The sequence below is a fragment of the Bubalus bubalis genome, chromosome 6 (genome assembly GCF_019923935.1).
Source record: "Bubalus bubalis isolate 160015118507 breed Murrah chromosome 6, NDDB_SH_1, whole genome shotgun sequence".
Taxonomy (NCBI): domain Eukaryota; kingdom Metazoa; phylum Chordata; class Mammalia; order Artiodactyla; family Bovidae; genus Bubalus; species Bubalus bubalis.
The window spans coordinates 52,066,021-52,088,640 of record NC_059162.1 but is presented as its reverse complement, the minus strand read 5'-3'; the positions used below and the strand labels follow the sequence as shown (position 1 = coordinate 52,088,640).

The 22,620-nt window shown below is 37.6% G+C and overlaps 1 protein-coding gene across 1 annotated transcript in view; it reads right to left on the bottom strand.

The window, feature by feature from the left end:
* The window catches only part of HFM1 (helicase for meiosis 1), a 113,476-nt gene extending 91,283 nt beyond the window's left edge, over positions 1–22,193 (bottom strand). Inside the window, exons 1-6 of the mRNA XM_044945443.2 lie at positions 21,983–22,193; positions 21,708–21,888; positions 11,682–11,836; positions 10,185–10,494; positions 2,817–3,082; positions 2,512–2,559 (exon numbers count right to left, since the gene is read on the bottom strand). Of these exons, the coding sequence (XP_044801378.2) occupies positions 2,512–2,559; positions 2,817–3,082; positions 10,185–10,494; positions 11,682–11,836; positions 21,708–21,888; positions 21,983–22,193 (1,171 nt within the window). The remainder of the gene's footprint in view (positions 1–2,511; positions 2,560–2,816; positions 3,083–10,184; positions 10,495–11,681; positions 11,837–21,707; positions 21,889–21,982) is intronic.
* Positions 22,194–22,620: the final 427 nt, after the last annotated feature.

Here is a 22,620-nt window from a genome sequence, read left to right as displayed (position 1 = left end):
CCAGCATTCCCAATTTAATCTCCTTTACTCTGCCCCATATTTTTCTTTTCTCATATTATTTATCACCTTCTAAAATACCATAGGACTTATTTATATACTATTACAATTGTTCCCCACCTCCATCTCAAAAATGTTAACTTCTCAAGGGTAAGAATTCACTGTCTGTTTTCTTAACTGGCATATCCCAAACCTGGCACATAGTAAGAACTCAATTTATGCAGGTTTGTATATATTAAATCAAGCAGATAACTCACAAATCTTTAGTTTACTTTCAGTTGTATACTGTGTCAGAATACTCATTCCAAAACAAAAAACATAATACTAAGTTTGTCAATCCATCAGCTTTTGAATGAATATCATTTTTTCCTTCAAAATATATCTCTTCCTTTAAAATATTTATTTTTAACAAGCCCACAAGTTGGTAATCATGCTGGTTTTTCTCTCATTAGGTAGTTCCACGTCAATTTACACTTGCAAAAATGAATCTATGATTCAGAGTAGATGTAAAATCAGTTTTCTAGCTTATGAGAAAACTCAACTACTAAGTACATCATTTATCATCTCTATCAACACTTGATATCGAATTTTTCCTTTTGTCCAACAAATTCTCAGCAGTCTCCCAGTAATTATATGTTATAATAGTGTATGGGGGGAGGGAATGTCTGCAGACCTGAAAATGACAAAGTACTGTGACAGGATCAATGTGATCAAACTTCTATAGTCCTCAGGATTCAAATATAGCAAAATTCTGTAAAATAATCAGAAAATAAGTCCAAGAAATCCCCAAAGGCTCAAATTATCATGAGTAGGATACCATCTTCCACTTTAAATACACACTTGGAAACAATAAAGTATAGTAAATTCAGTGAGTTTGACAGAAAATGAATACAAGGGACACAAGAGTAGGCAGCAGTCTTAACTAACAAAGAGACCTAAGTAGTAGAACCACTTCAGCTGTGCTAAGATAGCAAGAAAATCTTTAAAACTCTTCAAAAATAAGTGTCATAATATGGCCAGTTCAGGTATGGGATAAGAATTTCCCATCATACAGATAATGAAACTGTTTACTGCTAACGTGTTTCCTACATTCCCACACCAGAATTTATTTAGGTCACCAGACAGAAGGAAATGCAGTGAGATTGAGATGCCATGGTGAATAGGAGCACTAATGGCTAGCCATGTGTGACATTATTATATCATCAATTATAACCCTTCTATAATCTGCTCCTCCCATTCCACCCACTCATTTATCTGCATTGGAGGCAACTTTTCACAAGTGGCTAAGCAAACATTTTCTAACTATACTTCAGAATTATCTCAGTCCTCAGGATACCCAGGACAAGAATCACTCATCCCTAGATTTCTCCAGCTCAACTACCTAATATCTGAAATTCAGTTTCTGTTTCGCCAACTAGATCATTATTTTTGTGGATTCTAGAACATTCCCCAGCTTTGAGTCACTAATTCCATAATCCTAAAGCATGGTTTTGGTAATGTAACTTGACTTGCTCAAAAATACTTCATGGTTTCTCTTCATGGCTTAATAAATATATAAAAAGTAAAAGCAAAAACTTCTGACTTGGTATTCATGGCATTAAATGATCTAATCCTAATATACCTACCCATCATTATTTTCTATTAATACTACCCTTTTTTAAAATATATTTATTTTAATTGGAGGCTAATTACTTTACAATATTGTATTGGTTTTGCCATACATCAACATGAATACTACCCTTTTAATCATAACTTTTTTCACCCAAGCTGGAATTCTTGTTCTTTTCAAACATATTCCATACTTTCTTATCCTCCCCCTTCCTCAGGGCTACTTTTTTGCCAGAACAACTTCCCTACTTTATATGGCTTTCAATGTATTTAAAGATAAGAAGATACACAAGGTTTGGTCCTTGCCTTCAAGGGGTACATAGGTCAAAGGGAAATAGTCACAGAAACAGCTGATGAATTATAAAATAGAATAAATATACTGTAACAGACATACACAAACTATCAAAGAAAAAATGTTACCTTCAGATACGTACTCAAAACATACATACTCAAAATATTTACATTGGAAATGCCCAGAAATATAAAATAGTATAAACTACAAATTAGGTTCTTTCAAAAATTACTCAATTTGTAAAAATGTCCCCAATCAATAGAATATCCCATTCTCAGTCATTTCCCCTACCCACGTTTATACCAATATCTAAAGAATAAGAAATTATCTGTATCAATTTGTAAGTAAATATGCTAAAAGTTCATTCAATAATATAAATCTCATATCTGTACTTGCCACTGACTGGTAACCAGCAGTTCACAACTGGCACCAGTCTGCAGACGACACTTTTAGTAGCACTGTCACACATATTGGGACTCCTACATGACCCAAAAGATCCACATTTCCCTCTTTTGCTCTGTCAGCCAAAACAAACAGAAATGCAATGAAATAAAATGCTTTAAAATTATGACTTCAAATATAATGCTAATGTAGTAAAATACTTTAAAGGATACGAATTTCTGTGACAGCCTTCAAGGAATCTAAACTTCTTTCTGTTACCCCTAGGGAAAAAAAAAAATCTTGCATTCTTACGGATATTTTTAAACTTTTCCATAAAAGCTACTTCAATAAAATTTGTATAAACTTTTTACTAAAAGAATAGATAAAACAATATTATATCACAGGTAAAAAAATGCAATATAATAAATTGCACATAGAGTGACAACCTACTCAAATTTATTTTTGTATTCTTACCTATACTAAGAAATACAAACTAGACTGTACTCATAAAATCAACTGAAAAAAAGCAAGAAATTACCTTGAACTGTATGAGGCTGGGATGCAACTGGAAAAGGTGGTGCTTTGATTATGCCTTCTCCGATTTCAGAAGCAAAAAGTGTATCAGTGGCTGTCAAAATGTTACAGTCTGAATATTGAGGTTTCTGCTTACTATTGCTATCTTTCCATGATTTCCCTTTGTTCACTTCTGTTTGGACAATTTTCACTGAGCCAATATTAGAGTCCAAGTTTGCACTGTCATTGGAATAAGCATCCTCATGTATATTATCAGATATTTTAAATAACCTGCAAAAAAATTTGCATATGTAATCATTACTTAGAATGTAAAAAACTAGCATAAAATTGGTTCCTTTAAAAATACCTATAGGTCATGGCTTATTAGAACATAAAAGCTAATCATTCTCCTACAGTGCTGCTGCTGCTGCTAAGTCACTTCAGTCATATCTGACTCTGTGTGACCCCATGGATGGCAGGCCACCAGGCTCCCCGATCCCTGGGATTCTCCAGGCAAGAACACTGGAGTGGGTTGCCATTTCCGTCTCCAATGCATGAAAGTGAAAAGTGAAAGTGAAGTCGCTCAGTCGTGTCTGACTCTTAGCGACCCCATGGACTGCAACATACCAGGCTCCTCTGTCCATGGGATTTTCCAGTCAAGAGTCCTGGAGTGGGTTGCCATTGCCTTCTCCTTCTACGAAAGTATAATTTGCTAAATTAACCGATTATGGCTTATCTGAACACAAAAGCTAATCATTCTTCTAAAGTATGATTTGCTAAATTTACCACCGAATTATGTCTTTTCACTTTCTTAAAACTCAGATAAATCCATCTGTGGTGGCCAGCCTCTGAGACAGCTCTGATGCTCCTTGTATACTGGTGCTCACACTGTTTTGGAGTTACCTTCTTTGAATCAGGACTTGCCTATAAGATTAGCAGAGTGCTGTGGAAGCACAAGCATGTGACATCTAAGGCTAGGTCATAAAAGACTGTCACTTCCACATAGTCTCTTAGATCATTTATTCTGAGGGGACCTAGCCATTATAACATGAGAACACTGAAGCAATCTTATAGAGCAGCCCATGTGGACAGGTTCTTGTCAGTAACTAGCACCAACTTCCCAAGCACTGTTCAATAATCATTTGAGTGTAAGAAATGGCTGTCTGCAAAGTTCTGTAAAACAAAGAAAGGCCATCTTTATGATTGTAATTTACTATAGTTGACTGATTCAAAGACAATCCATCAAAGTAATTTGTTCACAATAGCCCTAAGGGAAGAAGTGATCAATAAGATTCCTAATAGTACAACACTAGCAGCAGCAGCAGCAAGTTATAGAATAAGTAATAGAGCTGACAGCAGGTTATCAGTCTTAAGAATTCTGTAAGGAATGACACCCAAATAATTATGATACGAATACAAAATATTTTCTGTTATTTTCACTATTAATCTTAATGACAGGTTTTTTTGTGTTAGTCACTTCAGTTGCATCCAACTCTTTTCGACCCCATGGACTATAGCCCGCAAGGCTCCTCTGTTCATGGGATTTCCCAGGCAAGGATACTGGAGTGGGTTGCCATTTCCTTCTCCAGGGGATCTTCCTGACCTAGAAATTGAACCTACGTCTCCTGCATTGCAAGGAGATTCTTTACCATCTGAGCCACCAGGGAAGCCCAAGTTTTTGTATGAGACCCAGTCATGTATGGATGTGAGAGCTGGACTATAAAGAAAGCTGAGCCCCAAAGAATTGATGCTTTTGAACTGTGGTGTTGGAGAAGACTCTTGAGAGTCCCTGGGACTGCAAAGAGACCCAACCAGTCCATCCTAAAGGAAATCAGTCCTGAATATTCATTGGAAGGACTGATGTTGAAGCTGAAACTCCAATACTCTGACCACCTGATGTGAAGAATTGACTCATGTGAAAAGACCCTGATGCTGGGAAAGATTGAAGGTGGGAGGAGAAGGGGACGACAGAGGATGAGATGGTTGGATGGCATCACTGACTCAATGAACATGAGTTTGAGTAAACTCCAGGAGTTGGTGATGGACAAGGAGGCCTGAGTGCTGCAGTCCATGGAGTCCCAAAGAGTCAGACACGACTGAGTGACTGAACTGAACCGAATCGAATCTTTCAAAAAACTAGAGACATGTATCAGAGAAGGCAATGGCACCCCACTCCAGTACTCTTGCCTGGAAAATCCCATGGATGGAGGAGCCTGGTAGGCTGCAGACCATGGGGTCGCTAAGAGTCGGATACAACTGAGCGACTTCACTTTCACTTTTCACTTCCATGCATTGGAGAAGGAAATGGCAACCTACTCCAGTGTTCTTGCCTGGAGAATCCCAAGGACGGGGGAGCCTGGTGGGCTGCCATCTGTGGGGTCCCACAGAGTCAGACATGACTGAAGTGACTTAGCAGCAGCAGAGACACGTATTCTAAAACAAACTATAGAGCTGCATCGTCCAATGGTAGCAGTTTGATTAACCATCAAAAGCAGATGGTTAATCTTTCATAATACAACAGAATCCCATTTTAAAATGGTATTGAAAACAAGGAAAACACTGATGCCAACAGTGCTATATGCTGTGATTTAACTTAAAAGCACAGATTTTGGAATCAGACAAACCTGGATATAAATCAAAAGCTCCTCCACTTTCTATCTGTATGACTTTAAAGTTAGAGTTTGAAATAGATTTTTCCAACTGTAAAAATATTATCCACACAACTATTTATTTAAATTCCCTGAACTTCATATTCTTCCTAGGTCCTTTGGCTCTTCTACGCCACACTCTCTTATATCCTTTGCTTCTTTACTGAATTTTATATTTACTTCCTGGTCTTAACAAAAATATTTACTTGCCCTGGAAAACTCTCGCTCTTAAAAAAACTCTTAAGTGGACAAACTGCTAATTCTCTCATATTTCTTCTCCACTCCAAATTTACACCATTACTTTTCCACTCTCTCACAAAAGTATCTGTGCTGTCTAGCTATGCAACATTGTATTACTCCTCATTGCATATATCCTATATCAACCTCTGGTCACTGTAGAATCTTATCCTCTTAATTACAAGCTCTTCCATAAACTGGGTTTTGTTGTTCAGTTGCTCAGTTGTGTCCGACTCTTTGTGACCCCAAGGACTGCAGCACGCCAGGCTTCCCTGTCCTTCACCATCTCCCAGAGTAACTGAGTTACTTCACCATCTACGGAGACAACCCATTCAAAATTCTACCCTCTCCGTTTCTTAGCCTTTTATCTCTAGCAGCTTTCTCCCTCATCTGATTTCAGTCACCTACTCTCCCGCCTTAGATGTTATCATTATCCTCTTCTCAAAACAACAATTCTAAAAAATCATTTTCTGACCACAACCTCCTATCCTTTTAGCTTGTTTGCTCAAGGTACTAATGAGGTCAAAGAACAAAATTACTATAATTAACCTCTTTATTTTCTCCCAAACCATCTTCCCCTTCACTTTTCTCAGGTACCTTGAATGCATTTAATACCATGACATATCTTTTCAATCACTCTCTTATCAATATTCTAAACCCCTCTCCCCTTTTATACTTTTATCATACTTATCTTGCAAATCCGAAATTCTATGTAAATCTATCTACAATTTTTTTTATAATTGCAGTCAAGTGGTAGAACACTATTGAAAAAAGCACAACTGTTAGGTAGATGAATAATATGCAAATTCAAATTCACATCAGCCAAGACTGAAGAAATAAAATCAATATACAAAAATCAACTGTACGTCTATACATTTTCAATGGACAATCTGAAATTCCACTTAAAATAACATCAAAAAGAATAAGTACTTATGAGTAAATGTAACAAAATAAGTATGACTTGTCCTGAAAGCTACAAAATATCTTTGAAAGAAATTAAAGAAAATCTAAATAAGTGGAAAGGTATCCCATGTTCACAGATTGGTAATCCTAAGTAAAATGCTTTTTTAAATCTGTGAGTAATTCTAGCAAAGTATTATACCGAATGCATGGTGGTGGGAACTCCCAAATTTGTAGACTGCAAGGCAGAAATTTGGGTAGCCTGTCACCCTATTTGTGGCTGGCACTTGAAGTAGGGTAGTCTTGTGGGACTGAATCCTTACTTAACTCTTAGAGTCTGATGCTAACTCTAGGAGTTAGTAAGAAAATTGAATTGTATTGTTGGACACCAATTGGTATTGAAGAATCAGACAAATGGATGGTAAGAAAACACTCCAGACTTTCCATTTATAGCCAATGGATTATCAGTGCAAGTGCCATGTCATTCAATGGGGAAAGAACAGTTTTGTTTTGCTTTTAACAAATGGTGCTGGAAAAACTGGATATCTATGTGCAAAAGAATGAAGCTGGGCTTCTACTTTGTACTATATTGAAAAAATTAACTCAAAATGGATGATAGACCCAAATGTAAGAGCGAAATCTTAGAAGAAAATGTAGGAGTAAGTCTTTATAACCTTGGATTAGGCAATGGTTTCTTAGATAGGACACCAAAAATCCAATCAAAAATTGGAAAAATTGGACTTCATCAAAATTAAAAACTTTTGGCCAGCTAAGGATATGAACAGAAAAGTGAAACACAGCACACAGAATGTAAGAAAATATTTGCTACTCATATAACTGATAAGAGATTTTCAACCAGAATAAGTAAAGGACCCTTACAACTCAACAATAAAAAGACAACATAATTTTAAAAACAGATCAAGGATTTGAATAGACACTACTCCAAATAAGATATGTAAATAGCCTATAATCACATGAAAAGCTGCCCAACACCTTTAGTCAGCAGAAACACACGAATCAAAACCACGAGACGTACATCACACCCATTTTGTATGGCTATAAAAGACAGACAACAAGTACTAGCAAGGAGGTGAAGAACTCAGAAACTTCATATACTGCTAGTGAAATTGTTCAGCGGTATAGTTACTTTAGGAAAAGGAAATGGCAACCCACTCCAGTATTCTTGCCTGGAGAATCCCAGGAACAGAGAAGCCTAGTGGGCTGCCATCTACAGGGTCGCATCGAGTTGGACACGACTGAAGTGACTTAGCAGCAGCAGCATAGTTACTTTGTAAAACAATTTGGCAGTTTCTCAAAAAAAGATAAATATAGAGTTAAATATATGACCCAGCAATTCCACTTCTAAGTATAAATCCAAAAGAATTAAAATACATTTCACCCTTGAACAACATAGGTTTAAACTGCATTGGTCTACTTATGCTCGGATTTTTTTCTTCTTCAATAAATACTACAGTACTATATAATCTGAGTTGGTTGAGTCCACTGATGCAGATCTACAGATAAGGAAAGCCAACTATAAAGTTGTACTTCAATTTCTGACTTCCCAGGAGGTCAACACCCTTATTAAGCCCTGTGTGTGCAAGGGTCAAATGTATATATTCACACAAAAATTTACATCTGAATTTTCATGGCAACTTTATTCATAATAGCGAAAAAGTGGAAACATCTCAAAAGTTCACCAACTGACAGATCAATAAACAAAATCTGATATATCCATTCAATGAAATGTTACTGGCCATAAAAAGAATAATGTACTGATGCATGACAGAACATGGTTGAACCTTGACAATGTTGTGCTAAGAGAAAGAAGCCAGACAGAAAAGGCTCCACTTATAATATTAAATATTTAGAATAGGAAAACCCACAGAAACGGAAAACAATTAGTAAATGCCAGGGGCTGGGTGAGGGATGGAGAAATGGGGAGTAACTTAATGAGTATAGAGTTAGTCTGGGGCAGCAAAAATTGTATAGTAGTGATGGTTGCACAACTCTGTGACTATTCTAAAACCTACAAATTGTACACTTCAAAATAATGAATTTTATGATACGTGAATGACATCGTAATAAAATTTATTTAAAAATTCACAGACATCAACCTCAACTGGGACCTTCACAGTGTCCAACAATTCTACCATTATTCTAATTAGATTGCTTTCCCATTCTCCATAATTTCTTCCACCCTTCTCATACTTGCTCAGTACCTCTACTTTCCCCCTCAAATTCCACAGATGACTTCATCTATGTCACAGAAAAAACAAAAACTATCAATGATATCTCTTCTGAATCCTAAACCCATATATCCAATTGTCTATTTGGACATTTTGTAAGTACTTAAAACAACATGTACAAATTTGTACTCATCACCTTCCCCTATTCTTCCTTTGCAGTTTCTACATCATAAAAGAACACTATCATCCTTCATCAATCTGGCTCAAGCCAGACATCTAGGAATCAGGTCCTAGGTCAGGCTACCATTTTCTCTCATCTATACTAATAAAATAATCTAAATGACCCTTCACAATGTATTCCAGTTCTCTTCTAATTTATCCTACTGGGGCAAAAATGGACTTTAAATTAAAAAAGAATATCTAATTTTACTTCTCTGCTCAAAACCCAGGACCTTAGGGCAACAGTTCTCAAACTTTTGTGTGCCTAACAATCATTCAAAAAATGTATTAAAAATGAAGATTCCTCGGTCCCATCCTCACCTTGATCCAGAGTGTGATTCAACAGATCTAAGAAAGGAAGTAGGAATCCAAATTTTTTAACAAGCACTCCATGTGATTCTGATTCAGTGAGTTCACAGGCCACAATTTAATAAGCACTACCTTAAAAGTACAAAATGTTTCACTCCCTACAAGATTCTGAATGACTTGACCCCTCCATACTTTGTCTCTTAGCACGCTCTCATTCTCTCTTACTTTAAACTATAAAAATTTCTAAGAATAAGCCAAGCTCTGTGCTACTTTAGTCCATTTGCACAGACTATTCCTTCTGCCTGGAACACTCTCCTTTATTTGTACTAAGCTTGACTTTATTCTTCCTTAAACTTACAAAATCATTCCTTCAGGAACATCTTCCCTGATTGTGCAGCAGATTAGGATCCCATATTAACAGCCATTCTCAAATGATGGTCAAGATTCAGAGAGTTCATAGGATCAAAACAATTTCCATAGCACTTTTTTCCCATCATTTTAATTTACAATATGGTTAAATATCAATAGATATAACCCAAAAAAGTAAAAGCTCTATGGGAATCCTCAATAATTTTTAAGTGGAAAGGGGTCCTGAAAACAAAAAGTTTGAGAACCTCTGCTCTAACCATATATCTCATCAAAATATTGTCATATAAAAAGTATTTAATTATTTTTAGTTATTACTTGCCTTTCCCTCGATAAACTGTAAGCTCTCTGAAGGCAAGAACCTATGGCTAGAACTCAGTTAAAAGAGTGTTGAGTACACAATAGACCTCTATTTGTTGTTGATTTTTTTTCTCATTCAGATTCTATCATACTTCAAACTTCTGGACATACACATAAATATTCAACTGTATCACTGAATATCATTTATTTCATTTAATTAATTACCTTTTGCGGAAGGCTGACATGCTCACTCCTTTATCTTGTGCAGAATTAACTAACTTTGTATCATCTGGAACATTTTTCTCAAGTTCTATCTCAGTGCCAATGTGATTTCTGCATTTCTGAGAAGAACCACATGTCAGCTTGCCAGCAACATGTAAGTCATTGTTATCTGCCCCTCCTAAATTTAGATCATCTTCTTCATATTCATTAGAAGGGAAGTTAAACTGGAATTTTTGGGTTTGTGAAACATAATTTGTGTCTTCATTAGTTATCTTTAAATTTGATGGTAACATTTTTGATCTTTTATTCTGACCTACAAAAAAGAAACACTTGAATTATTACACATTCTCCTTGAAAACAAACTTTAAAAATGATGATAGAAAAATTTAATAAAATTTTTCAAAAGAGCTTACTAGGTGAATATGAAAATAACAAAATGATCTGAAATACCATATGTGATTTTGAAATACAATAGTTGTTACTCTTATGGTACATCATAACTGAAGGATAACTCGAAATTAGTTAAGAATTATTGAAATTAAGTTTGAAATTTAAATTAAGTCTATATTATAAAAAAGGTTTAATTTCTGACCCACTGAAATAACCATAACTGGAAATGGGTTGCAAGAATACTGGGGTGGGCTGCCATTTCCTCTTCCAGGAGATCTTCCAGACCCAGAGATTGAACCCATGTCTCTTGTGTCTCCTGCACTAACAGGCAGATTCTTTACCAATGCACCATCTGGGAAGCCCAAAAATTAAGATAATAGAATGTTTTCATCAAGGCAACAGAACTTTAAAGGTGTCTTTATAGAGGCTTTATAAGCATCTTTGAAAGATTGGAAGGCTTATCATTTACACTATACTAGTATACATACATATTATATATATGCGTGTGTGTTCTATTATAACACACAATAGAATTACTACATTCTACATATAATTTGCTATATACAAGAGTATAAAATATATAAAAATTTTGAAACTTAATAATAAAATATACATGCATGAATCTAATAATTTAAAAATCAGTTTTACCAACAATATCACATTAGATCACATATACTATTTGAGTGTGTTTGTTTTCTAACTTTGTAAAGATGATAACACACTATATAGTTTTTGCATCTTGTTTTTTTCACTCAATGTATTTCATGAATCTGGTTTCCTAAACCAGAGGATCCTACCTTTAGTAAAGTCTAAGACAAAAACTAAATAGCAGTGATAGTTTTAATGGAATGAGGAAACAAATTCACAGAACAATATAACAGGTGTGTGTGAAAGTATATTTTGTGCCTGTAATATACATATGTGTGTATATGTATGCATGGAGAAGGAAAACGTTTCAGATTTTAAAGTTTGGTGACCACTATTTTGAATTAGTCTCTAACTTTCATTTTATTCCATTAAAATAAAAGAAATGAATATTTCAATATTAGATTTTTTACACTGACATGAGTTGAATGGGTTTGACTTCACAACTTATATGTGATAGTTTACCTAACAGTTTACGATTTTCTATTTCTTCCTCTAATGCCTGAGGATCTGGAATTTCTGAAATCAGTGGAGCAGGTGGAAGAAACCAATCCAAAGATTTTTCACTGTCTAGGTGGCTATATAAAATACAAAAATATGAATTTATGTTAACAAAGATATAACATCAGAAACTACATATTTATTAACTAAACATAACTCAGTTACAGACTGGAAAAGGTCAGTTTTCATTTCAATCCCAAAGAAGGGCAATGCCAAAAATTGCTGCACAATTGCAGTCATCTCACATGTCAGCAAGGTAATACTTAAAATCCTTCAAGCTAGGCTTCAACAGTACATGAACTGAGAACTTCCAGATGTATAAGCTGGATTTAGAAAAGGCAGAGGAACCAGAGATCAAATTGCCAGTATCTGTTTGATCATAGAAAAAGTAAGGAAATCCTAGAAAAACATTGACTTCTGCTTTATTGATTATGCTAAAGCCTTTGACTGTGGATCCCAATAAACTTTGGAAAATTCTTAAAAAGATGGGAATACCAGACCACCTTACCTGCCTCCTAAGAAACCTGGATGCAGGTCAAGAAGCAATCACTAGAAATGGACATGAAACAACAGACTGGTTCAAAATTGGGAAAGGAGCACATCAAGGCTGTATACTGTCACTCTGCTTATTTACCTTATATACAGAGTACATTATGAGAAATGCCAGGCTGGATGAATTACAGGGTAGAATCAAGGTTGCCAGGAGAAATATCAATAACCTCAATATGCAGATGACACCACCCTTATGGCAGAAAGCGAAGAGGAATTAAAGACCCTCTTAGTGAAGGTGAAAGAGGAGACTGAAAATGCTAGTTTAAAACTCAACATTCAAGCCAAAGCAATCTTGAGAAAGAAGAATGGAACTGGAGGAATCAACCTGCCTGACTTCAGACTATACTACAAAGCTACAGTCATCAAGACAGTATGGTACTGGCACAAAGACAGAAATACAGATGAATGGAACAAAGTAGAAAGCCCAGAGATACATCCATGCACCTATGGACACCTTATGTTTGACAAAGGAGGTAAGAATATACAATGGAGAAAAGACAATCTCTTTAACAAGTGGTTCAGGGAAAACTGGTCAACCACCTGTAAAAGAATGAAACTAAAACACTTTCTAACACCATACACAAAAATAAAATGGATTAAAGATCTAAATGTAAGACCAGAAACTATAAAACTCCTAGAGGAAAACATAGGCAAAACACTCTCTTACATACATCACAGCAAGATCCTCTATGATCCACCTCCCAGAGCAATGGAAATAAAAGCAAAAATAAACAAATGGAACCTAATTAAACTTAAAGCTTTTGCACAATGAAGGAAACTACAAGCAAGGTGAAAAGACAGCTTCAAAGTGGGAGAAATAATAGCAAATGAAGCAACTGACAAAGAATTAATCTCAAAAACATAAAAACAGCTCATGTAGCTCAATACCAGAGAAGGCGGTGGCACCCCACTCCAGTACTCTTGGCCTAGAAAGTCCCATGGATGGAGGAGCCTGGTAGGCTACAGTCCACGGGGTCACGAAGAGTCGGACACGACTGAGCAACTTCACTTTCACTTTTCACTTTCATGCACTAGAGAAGGAAATGGCGACCCACTCCAGTGTTCTTGCCTGGAGAATCCCAGGGACGGGGGAGCCTGGTGGGCTGCTGTCTATGGGGTCACACAGAGTCAGACACAACTGAAGCCACTTAGCAGCAGCTCAATACCAGAAAAATAAATGACCTAATCAAAAAAAATGGGCCAAAGAACTAAACAGACATTTCTCCAAAGAAGACATACAGATAGCTAACAAACACATGAAAAGATGCTCAACAACACTCATTATCAGAGAAATGCAAATCAAAGCCACAATGAGGTACCGTCTCATGTCTATCAGAATGGCTGCTATCAAAAAGTCTACAAACAATAAATGCTGGAGAGGATGTGGAGAAAAAGGAACCCTCTTATACTGTTGGTGAGAATGTGAACTAGTACAGCCACTATGGAGAACAGTGTGGAGATTCCTTAAAAAACTGGAAATAGAACTGCCATATGACCCAGCAATCCCACTGCTGGGCATACACACTGAGGAAACCAGAACTGAAACAGATACGTGTACCCAATGTTCATCACAGCACTGTTTACAATAGGTAGGACATGGAAGCAACCTAGATGTCCACAGGCAGATGAATGGATAAGAAAGTTGTGGTACATATACACAATGGAATATTACTCAGCAATTAAAAAGAACACATTTGAATCAGTTCTAATGAGGTGGATGAAACTGAAGCCTTTTATACAGAGTGAAGTCAGTCAGAAAGAAAAACACCAATATAGTATATTAAAACATATATATGGAATTTAGAAAGATGGTAACAACAACCCTATATGTGAGACAGCAAAAGAGACACAGATGTAAAGAACAGACTTTTGGACTCCATGAGACAAGGTAAGGGTGGGATGATTTGAGAGAATAGCACTGAAACGTGTATATTACCATATGTGAAACAGATCACCAGTCCAAGTATGATGCATGAAAACAGGGCACTCAAAGCCGGTACACTGGGACAGCCCAGAGGGATGGGATGGGGAGGGGAAAGGGAGAAGAGTTTGGGATGGGGAAAACATGTATACCCATGGCTGATTCATGTCAATGTATAGCAAAAACCACCACAATATTGTAAAGTAATTAGCCTCCAATTAAAATAATTAAAAAAAAAAAAACCAGCATTCAAAAATCTAAGATCACGGCATCTGGTCCCATCAGTTCAGTTCAGTTCAGTTCAGTCACTCAGTCGTGTCTGACTCTTTGTGACCCCATGGACCAGAGCACGCCAGGCCTCCCTGTCCATCACCAACTCCCAGAGTTTACTCAGACTCATCTCTATTGAGTCAGTGATGCTACCCAACCAACTCATCCTCTGTCCCCTTCTCCTTCTGCCCTTAATCTTTCCCAACACCAGGGTCTTTTCAAATGAGTCAGCTCTTCGCATCAAATGGCCAAAGTATTGGAGTTTCAGCTTCAACATCAGTCCTTCCAATGAACACTCAGAACTGATTTCCTTTAGGATGGACTGGTTGGATCTCCTTGCAGTCCAAGGGACTCTCAAGAGTCTTCTCCAACACCACAGTTCAAAAGCATCAATTCTTCAGTGCTCAGCTTTCTTTATAGTCCAACTCTCACATCCATACATGACTATTGGAAAAACCATAGCCTTGACTAGACGGACCTTTGTTGGCAAAATAATGTCTCTGCTTTTGAATATGCTATCTAGGTTGGTCATAACTTTCCTTCCAAGGAGTAAGCGTCTTTTAATTTCATGGCTGCAATCACCATCTGCAGTGATTTTGGAGCCCAGAAAAATAAAGTCTGACACTGTTTCCACTGTTTCCCCATCTATTTCCCATGAAGTGATGGGACCGGATGCTATGATCTTAGTTTTCTGAATGTTGAGCTTTAAGCCAGCTTTTTCACTCTCCTCTTTCACTTTCATCAAGAGGCTCTTTAGTTCTTACTTTCCTCTTTCAATTTCATCAAGAGGCTCTTTAGTTCTTCTTCACTTTCTGCCATAAAAGTGATGTCATCTGCATATCTGAGGTTATTGATATTTCTCCCAGCAATCTTGATTCCAGCTTGTGCTTCATCCAACTCAGCATTTCTCATGATGTACACTGCTGCTGCTGCTGCTGCTAAGTCTCTTCAGTCGTGTCTGACTCTGTGCGACCCCATAGACGGCAGCCCATCAGGCTCCCCCGTCCCTGGGATTCTCCAGGCAAGAACACTGGAGTGGGTTGCCATTTCCTTCTCCAATGTATGAAAGTGAAAAGTGAAAGTGAAGTCGCTCAGTCATGTCCGACTCTTAGCGACCCCATGGACTGTAGCCTACCAGGCTCCGCCGTCCATGGGATTTTCCAGGCAAGAGTACTGGAGTGGGGTGCCATTGCCTTCTCCGGATGTACTCTGCATGTAAGTTAAATAAGCAGGGTGACAATATAGAGCCTTGATGTATTCCTTTTCCTATTTGGAACCAGTCTCTTGTTCCATGTCCAGTTTTAACTATTGCTTCCTGACCTGCATACAGATTTCTCAAGAGGCAGGTCCCATCACTTCATGGCAAATAAATGGAGAAAAAAATGGAAACAGTGACAGACTTTACTTTCTTTGGCTCCAAAATTCCTGCAGTGACTGCAGCCATGAAATTAAGACACTTGCTCCTTGGAAGAAAAGCTATGACAAACCTAGACAGTGTGTTAAAAAGCAGACACATTACTTTGCTGACAAAGGTCTATATGGTCAAAGCTATAGTTTTTGCAGTAGTTGTGTACAGATGTGAGAGTTGGACCATAAAGAAGGCTGAGTGCCAAAGAACTGATCCTTTCAAATTGTGGAGCTAGAGAAGGTTCTTTGAGAGTCCCTGGGACAGCAAGGAGATCAGGCCAGTCAATCCTAAAGGAAATCAGTCCTGTATATTCATTGGAAGGACAGATGCTGAAGCTTCAATACTTTGGCCAGCTAATGCGAAGAGCCAACTCATTGGAAAAGATCCTGATTCTGGGAAAGATTGAAGGCAGGAAGAGAAGGGGATGGCCGAGGACGAGACGGTTGGATGGCTTCATCGACTCAATGAACATGAGTTTGAACAAACTCCAGGACAGGGAAGCCTGGTGTGCTGCAGTCCATAGGGTCACAAAGAGTTGGACATGACTGAGCAACTGAACAACATTCAGTTACAAACTCTTAAACTTAATACACTACCTTTCTGTGATGACTTCAATTTATCCTTATAGAGCAGCATATAGCATATCCCTGTACATTCTCAATCTTTTTTCCTTGTGTATCACAGGATTAATGACACTGCTCTGAGGTATGCTACCTAACTAATGGCTATAACTCCATTTTCTCCAATTCAAATGCTGTGACAGGGATCTTAATCTGCTCCAATATAAAAAAAGAAAGTAATAAACCATTCCAAAACTTTAGCATCTTAACCAATACAAGTTAACAAATTACTGATGATACACTGGACAACTAATCATGGGTCATAAGTGTGTAAATGACACTGAAACATTATTACAAATTAATGTCTTAACCCAAATATTCCTGGTCCAAAACCATCTATGACAACAGAAAAGCCAAACAGAAAAGAAACCAGTTGAAATTGACAATCTGTTTGAAAACCTGTAGTAACTGATGAGATTTTGTTACCCTATTGGCATCTGCCTATTGCCCTATTGTTCAACTGTGATCCTATTAACATGTAATGTTTCAATATTTCCTTTCCAACCTAAGTTGGCTTGTCCTTCATTAGAACAAAGATAAGCATTGGGAAACAGAAAATAAAGTTGAAGAACACCACATAAACTGTCTAAGCCAAGTCCTGAGGATTTGATGATCTTTTTCCTTATTGCTTTGTTTAGGGTTTTATCTCCCAGAAGAGGCCCAGTCTTTCACTTTTCTACATCTCATAGCACCTCAAACATAGCTACTGCAGCTCTATTTTCCAAATCAAAAATCTGAACACATTACCTGACAATATCTAACAGACTGTCTGACTATATACCAAAACAACTGAAATTTAGGACTATGTCACAGAGTTCTAAGATCATCACCAGGGTCAATAATTCCCTAGGGTGACTCATAGGACTCAGCAATATAGTCCTACTCATGACTGTTAGATGAAGTCTGAAGGAACTAACAATACTTTGTATTGTTAGAAGAGCAACCATATGTTCCAAATTTGCTGATGCCAGTCCTGATTAACAACTGTCATTCCATTTGGATGCACTCTTTCACTCTCAAAAGTATCCCAGTCTGAATTACATGGTCACATTATTTATGAATGATTCTTCCATATATGTATTGAACCTCAAGCTGACTGTAAGTTTTTTAAAGTAAAAGTCTTTAAAAGTCTTATTCAGTCAATATTTGAATAAATGAAAGAATAAGTGAGCAATAAATAATTCACTCAATGTTTCACTAAGAAAGAATAGAACACATAGAAAACTTAGAATTAAAATGATTCATATGTGAAAATCCTTAAAAGCCAGTATTTAACAGACTCCCTATTCTCCAATTCATATTTCCTTTAGTGTCACATTTTTAGTTCCACCCCTGATTACTGCTTGCATTGAACCTGCCTATCACACTTGGCCTTTGGCACACTGCCCTTTCTGTTTCCAAAAGCTGCCTGCCAGCATCACTCCTTGTCCTAAGCTACTCTTTCACCATTACTTTCAGTCTTTACTTTAGCCAAAAGTAACTTGAACAAACCATACATGCAAACAAATGAAAGCCAAATAGGCAAGAATCTATTCTATTTTTTAAATTATAATATGTCAAACTTCAGTTATTCCCTTATAACTGAATTTCATGTTTACCAAATATATACCTGAAATGGCATTCTGTTGATCCCTTATTTTTTATTTATAAATTTACCAAAGATAAAACTAAAATGCTGTAAAAATAACAAACCGAAAACAACAGACTGCTATTTTTTAAAGCAGACTTACTTTTCAGCTTCATCTGTTTTTTCAAAAAACAAATTATCCAAGGAAAACACAGAGTCATTTGATTCCAACATTGTTAAAAGCTGGACTTTGTCATAAATCTAAAAAATAGCAAAATCCAGTTTATAGCCTATTTACAAAGATGTAGAAAAAAATTTTCTTGATCCATAAACTATAATTATTAATTTCCTAAAATAATCAGTCTTTCTTTTGCAACATCCTCCTAAGTGCTTAAATATTCAAATACATTACTCTGTCATCCACTCATTCACACATAGTCACACATGTATGCCTCTCTTCATGCTGCACAAATGCTTAAAATGTGTTTTCTTCCATCCTCCACCTGACATATTCCTACCCATACTTCGTGGTACAGGTCAATGTCATTTCTTCTTCAAAGGCTTCTCTGACTTTGTCCTCTTATGGAAAATAGAATTAGTGACTCCTTTTGGGCTCTTAAAATACTTTGTTCATACCATTATTTTTTAGTATAGTGCATTTAACTGTGATATTGTATAGGAAAGTACATTTTATTGTGAATGTGTGTGTTTCTAAAAATATACTGTGTACATATGCAGGGATTTCCTTCAAAATCAAGGGACAGAGTAGACTTACTTCAAAATAAATAGGAAAATGTTAAGGAATACTGATGAAAAAAATTGGCAATGAGTTAATAATTGCTAATGCTACATAATGGGTACATGGAGTTCCTTAGAATGTTGTCTATTTTTATATATGTTTGAATTTTTCAAAATAAAAAAATTAACAAATTCAACACATATATTTGTATTCATATTATATCACACACACATATATATGCTTAAAAAGATAATTTTTACATTCAGTGGTGTTATCTAAATATAAAGGATAAAAACATTCAGTATTGACTACCTGAAAAAATAACAAAAATCTGGGCTTCCCAGGTGGCGCAACAATAAAGAATCCACCTGCCAATGCAGGAGACACAAGAGACTCAGGTTCGATCGGAGTGTAGAGAAGATCCCCTGGAGGAGGAAATGGCAAACCGCTCGTGTTCTTGCCTGGAAAATCTCATGGACAGAGGAGCCTGGAGAGCTCCAGTCCATGGAGTTGCAAAAAGTTGGACACGACTAAACACACTCACGCACACACACACAACAGAACCATGTCTATGGATACATACAATTCTTCCCCCTGCACATCAACACTACATCTCAATTTTTTTTCTGATTTCTGAAACAAAACTCTACACGATAAAACACGAAATCAGATGCACATATCATAAAATATAAGCCACATTTCTATTTATTCTGTGATATACTGCAAATCGTTCCTTAGGATGGAAACTAAAATCAAAGACACTATATGAGCGCCATCTCGTGGAGAAATCCACATTACCACGTCAGAGCTACTGCTGCTAAGTCGCTTCAGTCGTGTCCGACTCTGTGCGACCCCATAGAACGGCGGCCCACCAGGCTCCCCCGTCCCTAGGATCTCCAGGCAAGACACTGGAGTGGGTTGCCATTTCCTTCTCCAATGCATGAAAGTGAAAAGTGAAAGTGAAGTCGCTCAGTCGTGTCCGACTCTTAGCGACTCCACGGAAGGCAGCGCACCAGGCTCTGCCGTCCATGGGATTTTCTAGGCAAGAGTACTGGAGTGGGGTGCCATTGCCTTCTCCGACCAAGTCAGAGCAAGTCCCTTCAATTTTGAGCCCTCCCTGATGTGATGAAGAGACACATTATTACATCAGGAAGTATGTAAAGAAAAGAGAAATGTTTCCACACGTACCCCAAAGGGCTAAATCTGATTACACTAGGACTGTCCTTACTTTATCAGAATATTGTGGGGTTTTTCATTTGTTTAGTTATTGGGCTTTTCTCCTTTCCATCTGTTTAGGATAGCTGCCCTCTTCATTTTTCTCAATTTATTAATCATTTAGTCACCAAAAAAAAAAAAAAAAAAAAAAGCAAAGTTCAAACAAATTAGCATGGTTCTATAAATGTTTTAAACACTTTAATTATGTGAAAAATAGAAGCCTAGGATATCATGTTTCTATAGCATTCAAAAGTAACCAATAAAATGTTCCTTTTCTAGTCTTAGGAGAACTATGTAATCTTAAACAACAGAAAGAGTTTTCCAAATTAAAACTCACCAGATCCCTTTTATATGGCTATGCTTCCTCAGAACGTGAGTAGAAACTCTTAAGGTTAACACACATGTGTTTGAACTCTTTATTCTAAAAGAAGCTGCAAGCAAAACAATAAAAGTGCAAATTAAAAATATTTGGTTCTGAAAAAATATTTCATAAACTAATCTAAAAACCTCCTATATAAATAGCAAATATTTCCAAGAGAACTTTTGTTTTGATGTCTAGTTCTGACATAAAAGAGAATATAACTTGTTTGGGTCCATAATGAAAACATTGTGTATATATTTTCATACTGATGCAGCCCTATGAAAGAAAACATCCTTTCTATCTAAAATACTGCATCCCCATACTGTGCATTATTTTTCTTTACAGCATTAATTTATAACTGCTCAGTTGTTTATCTTTCTCCCTGTAGAGAGAACCAGTTCTTTTTATTTACTAATGTATTCGTTTAGCTCATAGTAGATGATCCATAAGAATTCTCTGTGGAATAAATGCATTAGCAATGTTCAGTTTACAAAAATAATTTTAAATAAAAATAACTTTCCATCAATTCTGAGTCTTAAAATTTTACCCCCCAGATCTTTAATGCTCAGTTTTAAAATGTAATTTTTTTTTAGTTCAAGATAAATGTAATCAAATCATGAAAGTTTTAAAAGACCATAAATTTGACACTTGAATTATGTAAATAAATTTTTTTTAAAACACAGGCCTGACAAGGGACCTTGCCATACTTCAACATGAGTTTGTTATTGAAGAAATGATATTTTGGATTTTTAGGTTTAGAGTTAGATTTTCTGAGTACGTTTCTGTGTTAGATTACTTTTTACAAAGTTCTAGTTTCAGCGTGTATGAAATTGTTATTTTACTTTTTAAGTGTTTGCTTTTGCTCTAACCACTCTTAAAACACTTAAACTATTTTTGAAACTACATAATTTGATGAGTGTTGAAATGATCTACACCTTACCTAATTAGTGACAGTTTAGCATTTTACCTTCTACAGTCCTTATTGTATAAAATGTTCAGATCCGTTAGTTATCTCTTAAAACTTTTACTCTCAGAAATACACATTTCAAAAGTGCATAAACCTAGATAAGAAATACGGATTTGCCAGAAATCGGTAGTCAGTGAAGACTCAGACCAACATTCACTGGAAAAGCCAACCGTCACAAATGACTGCAGGGAAGTAAGTTGACAAAGCGAATGAACGTGGGAACAAATTACCATCCTGAGTCTCAGCCAGGGAGAGGTCTTTACAGTCGGAGGCCTGATCTCCACCACCTGCCCGGTGAGACGCAGGGGGCCGAAAAAGCTACAGCAGGAACCGAATTGGGGTCTGAGGTAAAAACACGCCCCTGATGTACCCTAAATCCGAGCAAGCCCACCCCAGACTCCCGGGCGCGCGGCGGAAGTCTTCAGGCCGGGCGAGTGACCAAGACGCGGGCGCGAGCGCCGCCACTGGGTCCGGGAATCTAGGGTCGCGTCGCTGCGGACTCACGGCTACATGCGCGCCGCCCTCCCGCTCCGCCCCGGGCGTGAAACAAACTTTGGAATAAACACGCGGGACTCCGGGCACCGTCAAAGCAACGCACGATTCTGCTAGCGTTGTGGGCCGGCGGCCTTCCAACCCGTCCCTCACAAGCCGGAGCCGCCTCAGGCCTCGCCTCGCACCTTCTGACTGGAAGGCGGCTGAGGAACCGCGCGGGCTGGGGCGGGGACGGGGTCCCGCCGTGCGTACTACATACACCTCCCCGCGCCCGTCTCCTGCCGCCCGACACTTGCTTTGGAAAATCGACCACTTCCCGGCAGCCAACCTGGCCTCCCTCCCCGCTGGGTCCCTGTTCTCCCATCGTTTCCTTCCTGTGAGAGCCCCGGGTCCCAGTCCCCACCTTCCCCAGCGGGCGTCCGGGTTCCCCCGAACTCACCTCCTCGCCGGCCCTGGAAGCCGAGCGCCTATTCACCGGCCCGGAGGACCCCCAGCCTGGCTAAGCCGAGCTCCAAGCAATGGATCGCCGGAGCCCCCAACCTCTCCCTTCCCTCCTCTCCCTGTTTTCTCCGAAAGTTCATAATCCCTTTTAAATTATGGCTTTCCGGATATTGTTGCCTATTTTCACTGAATAAAATGCTTAATCCTCCCCTCAGCTCTTGGTAATTTTAGTTCCCTCCTTAAGAATTGGTCTATCTGAGATACCTCATATAAGTGGATTTATGGATTTAGATGGTGTTTGTCTTATGTCTGGTCTATATCATTTACCATGATGTTTTCAGAGTTTATCC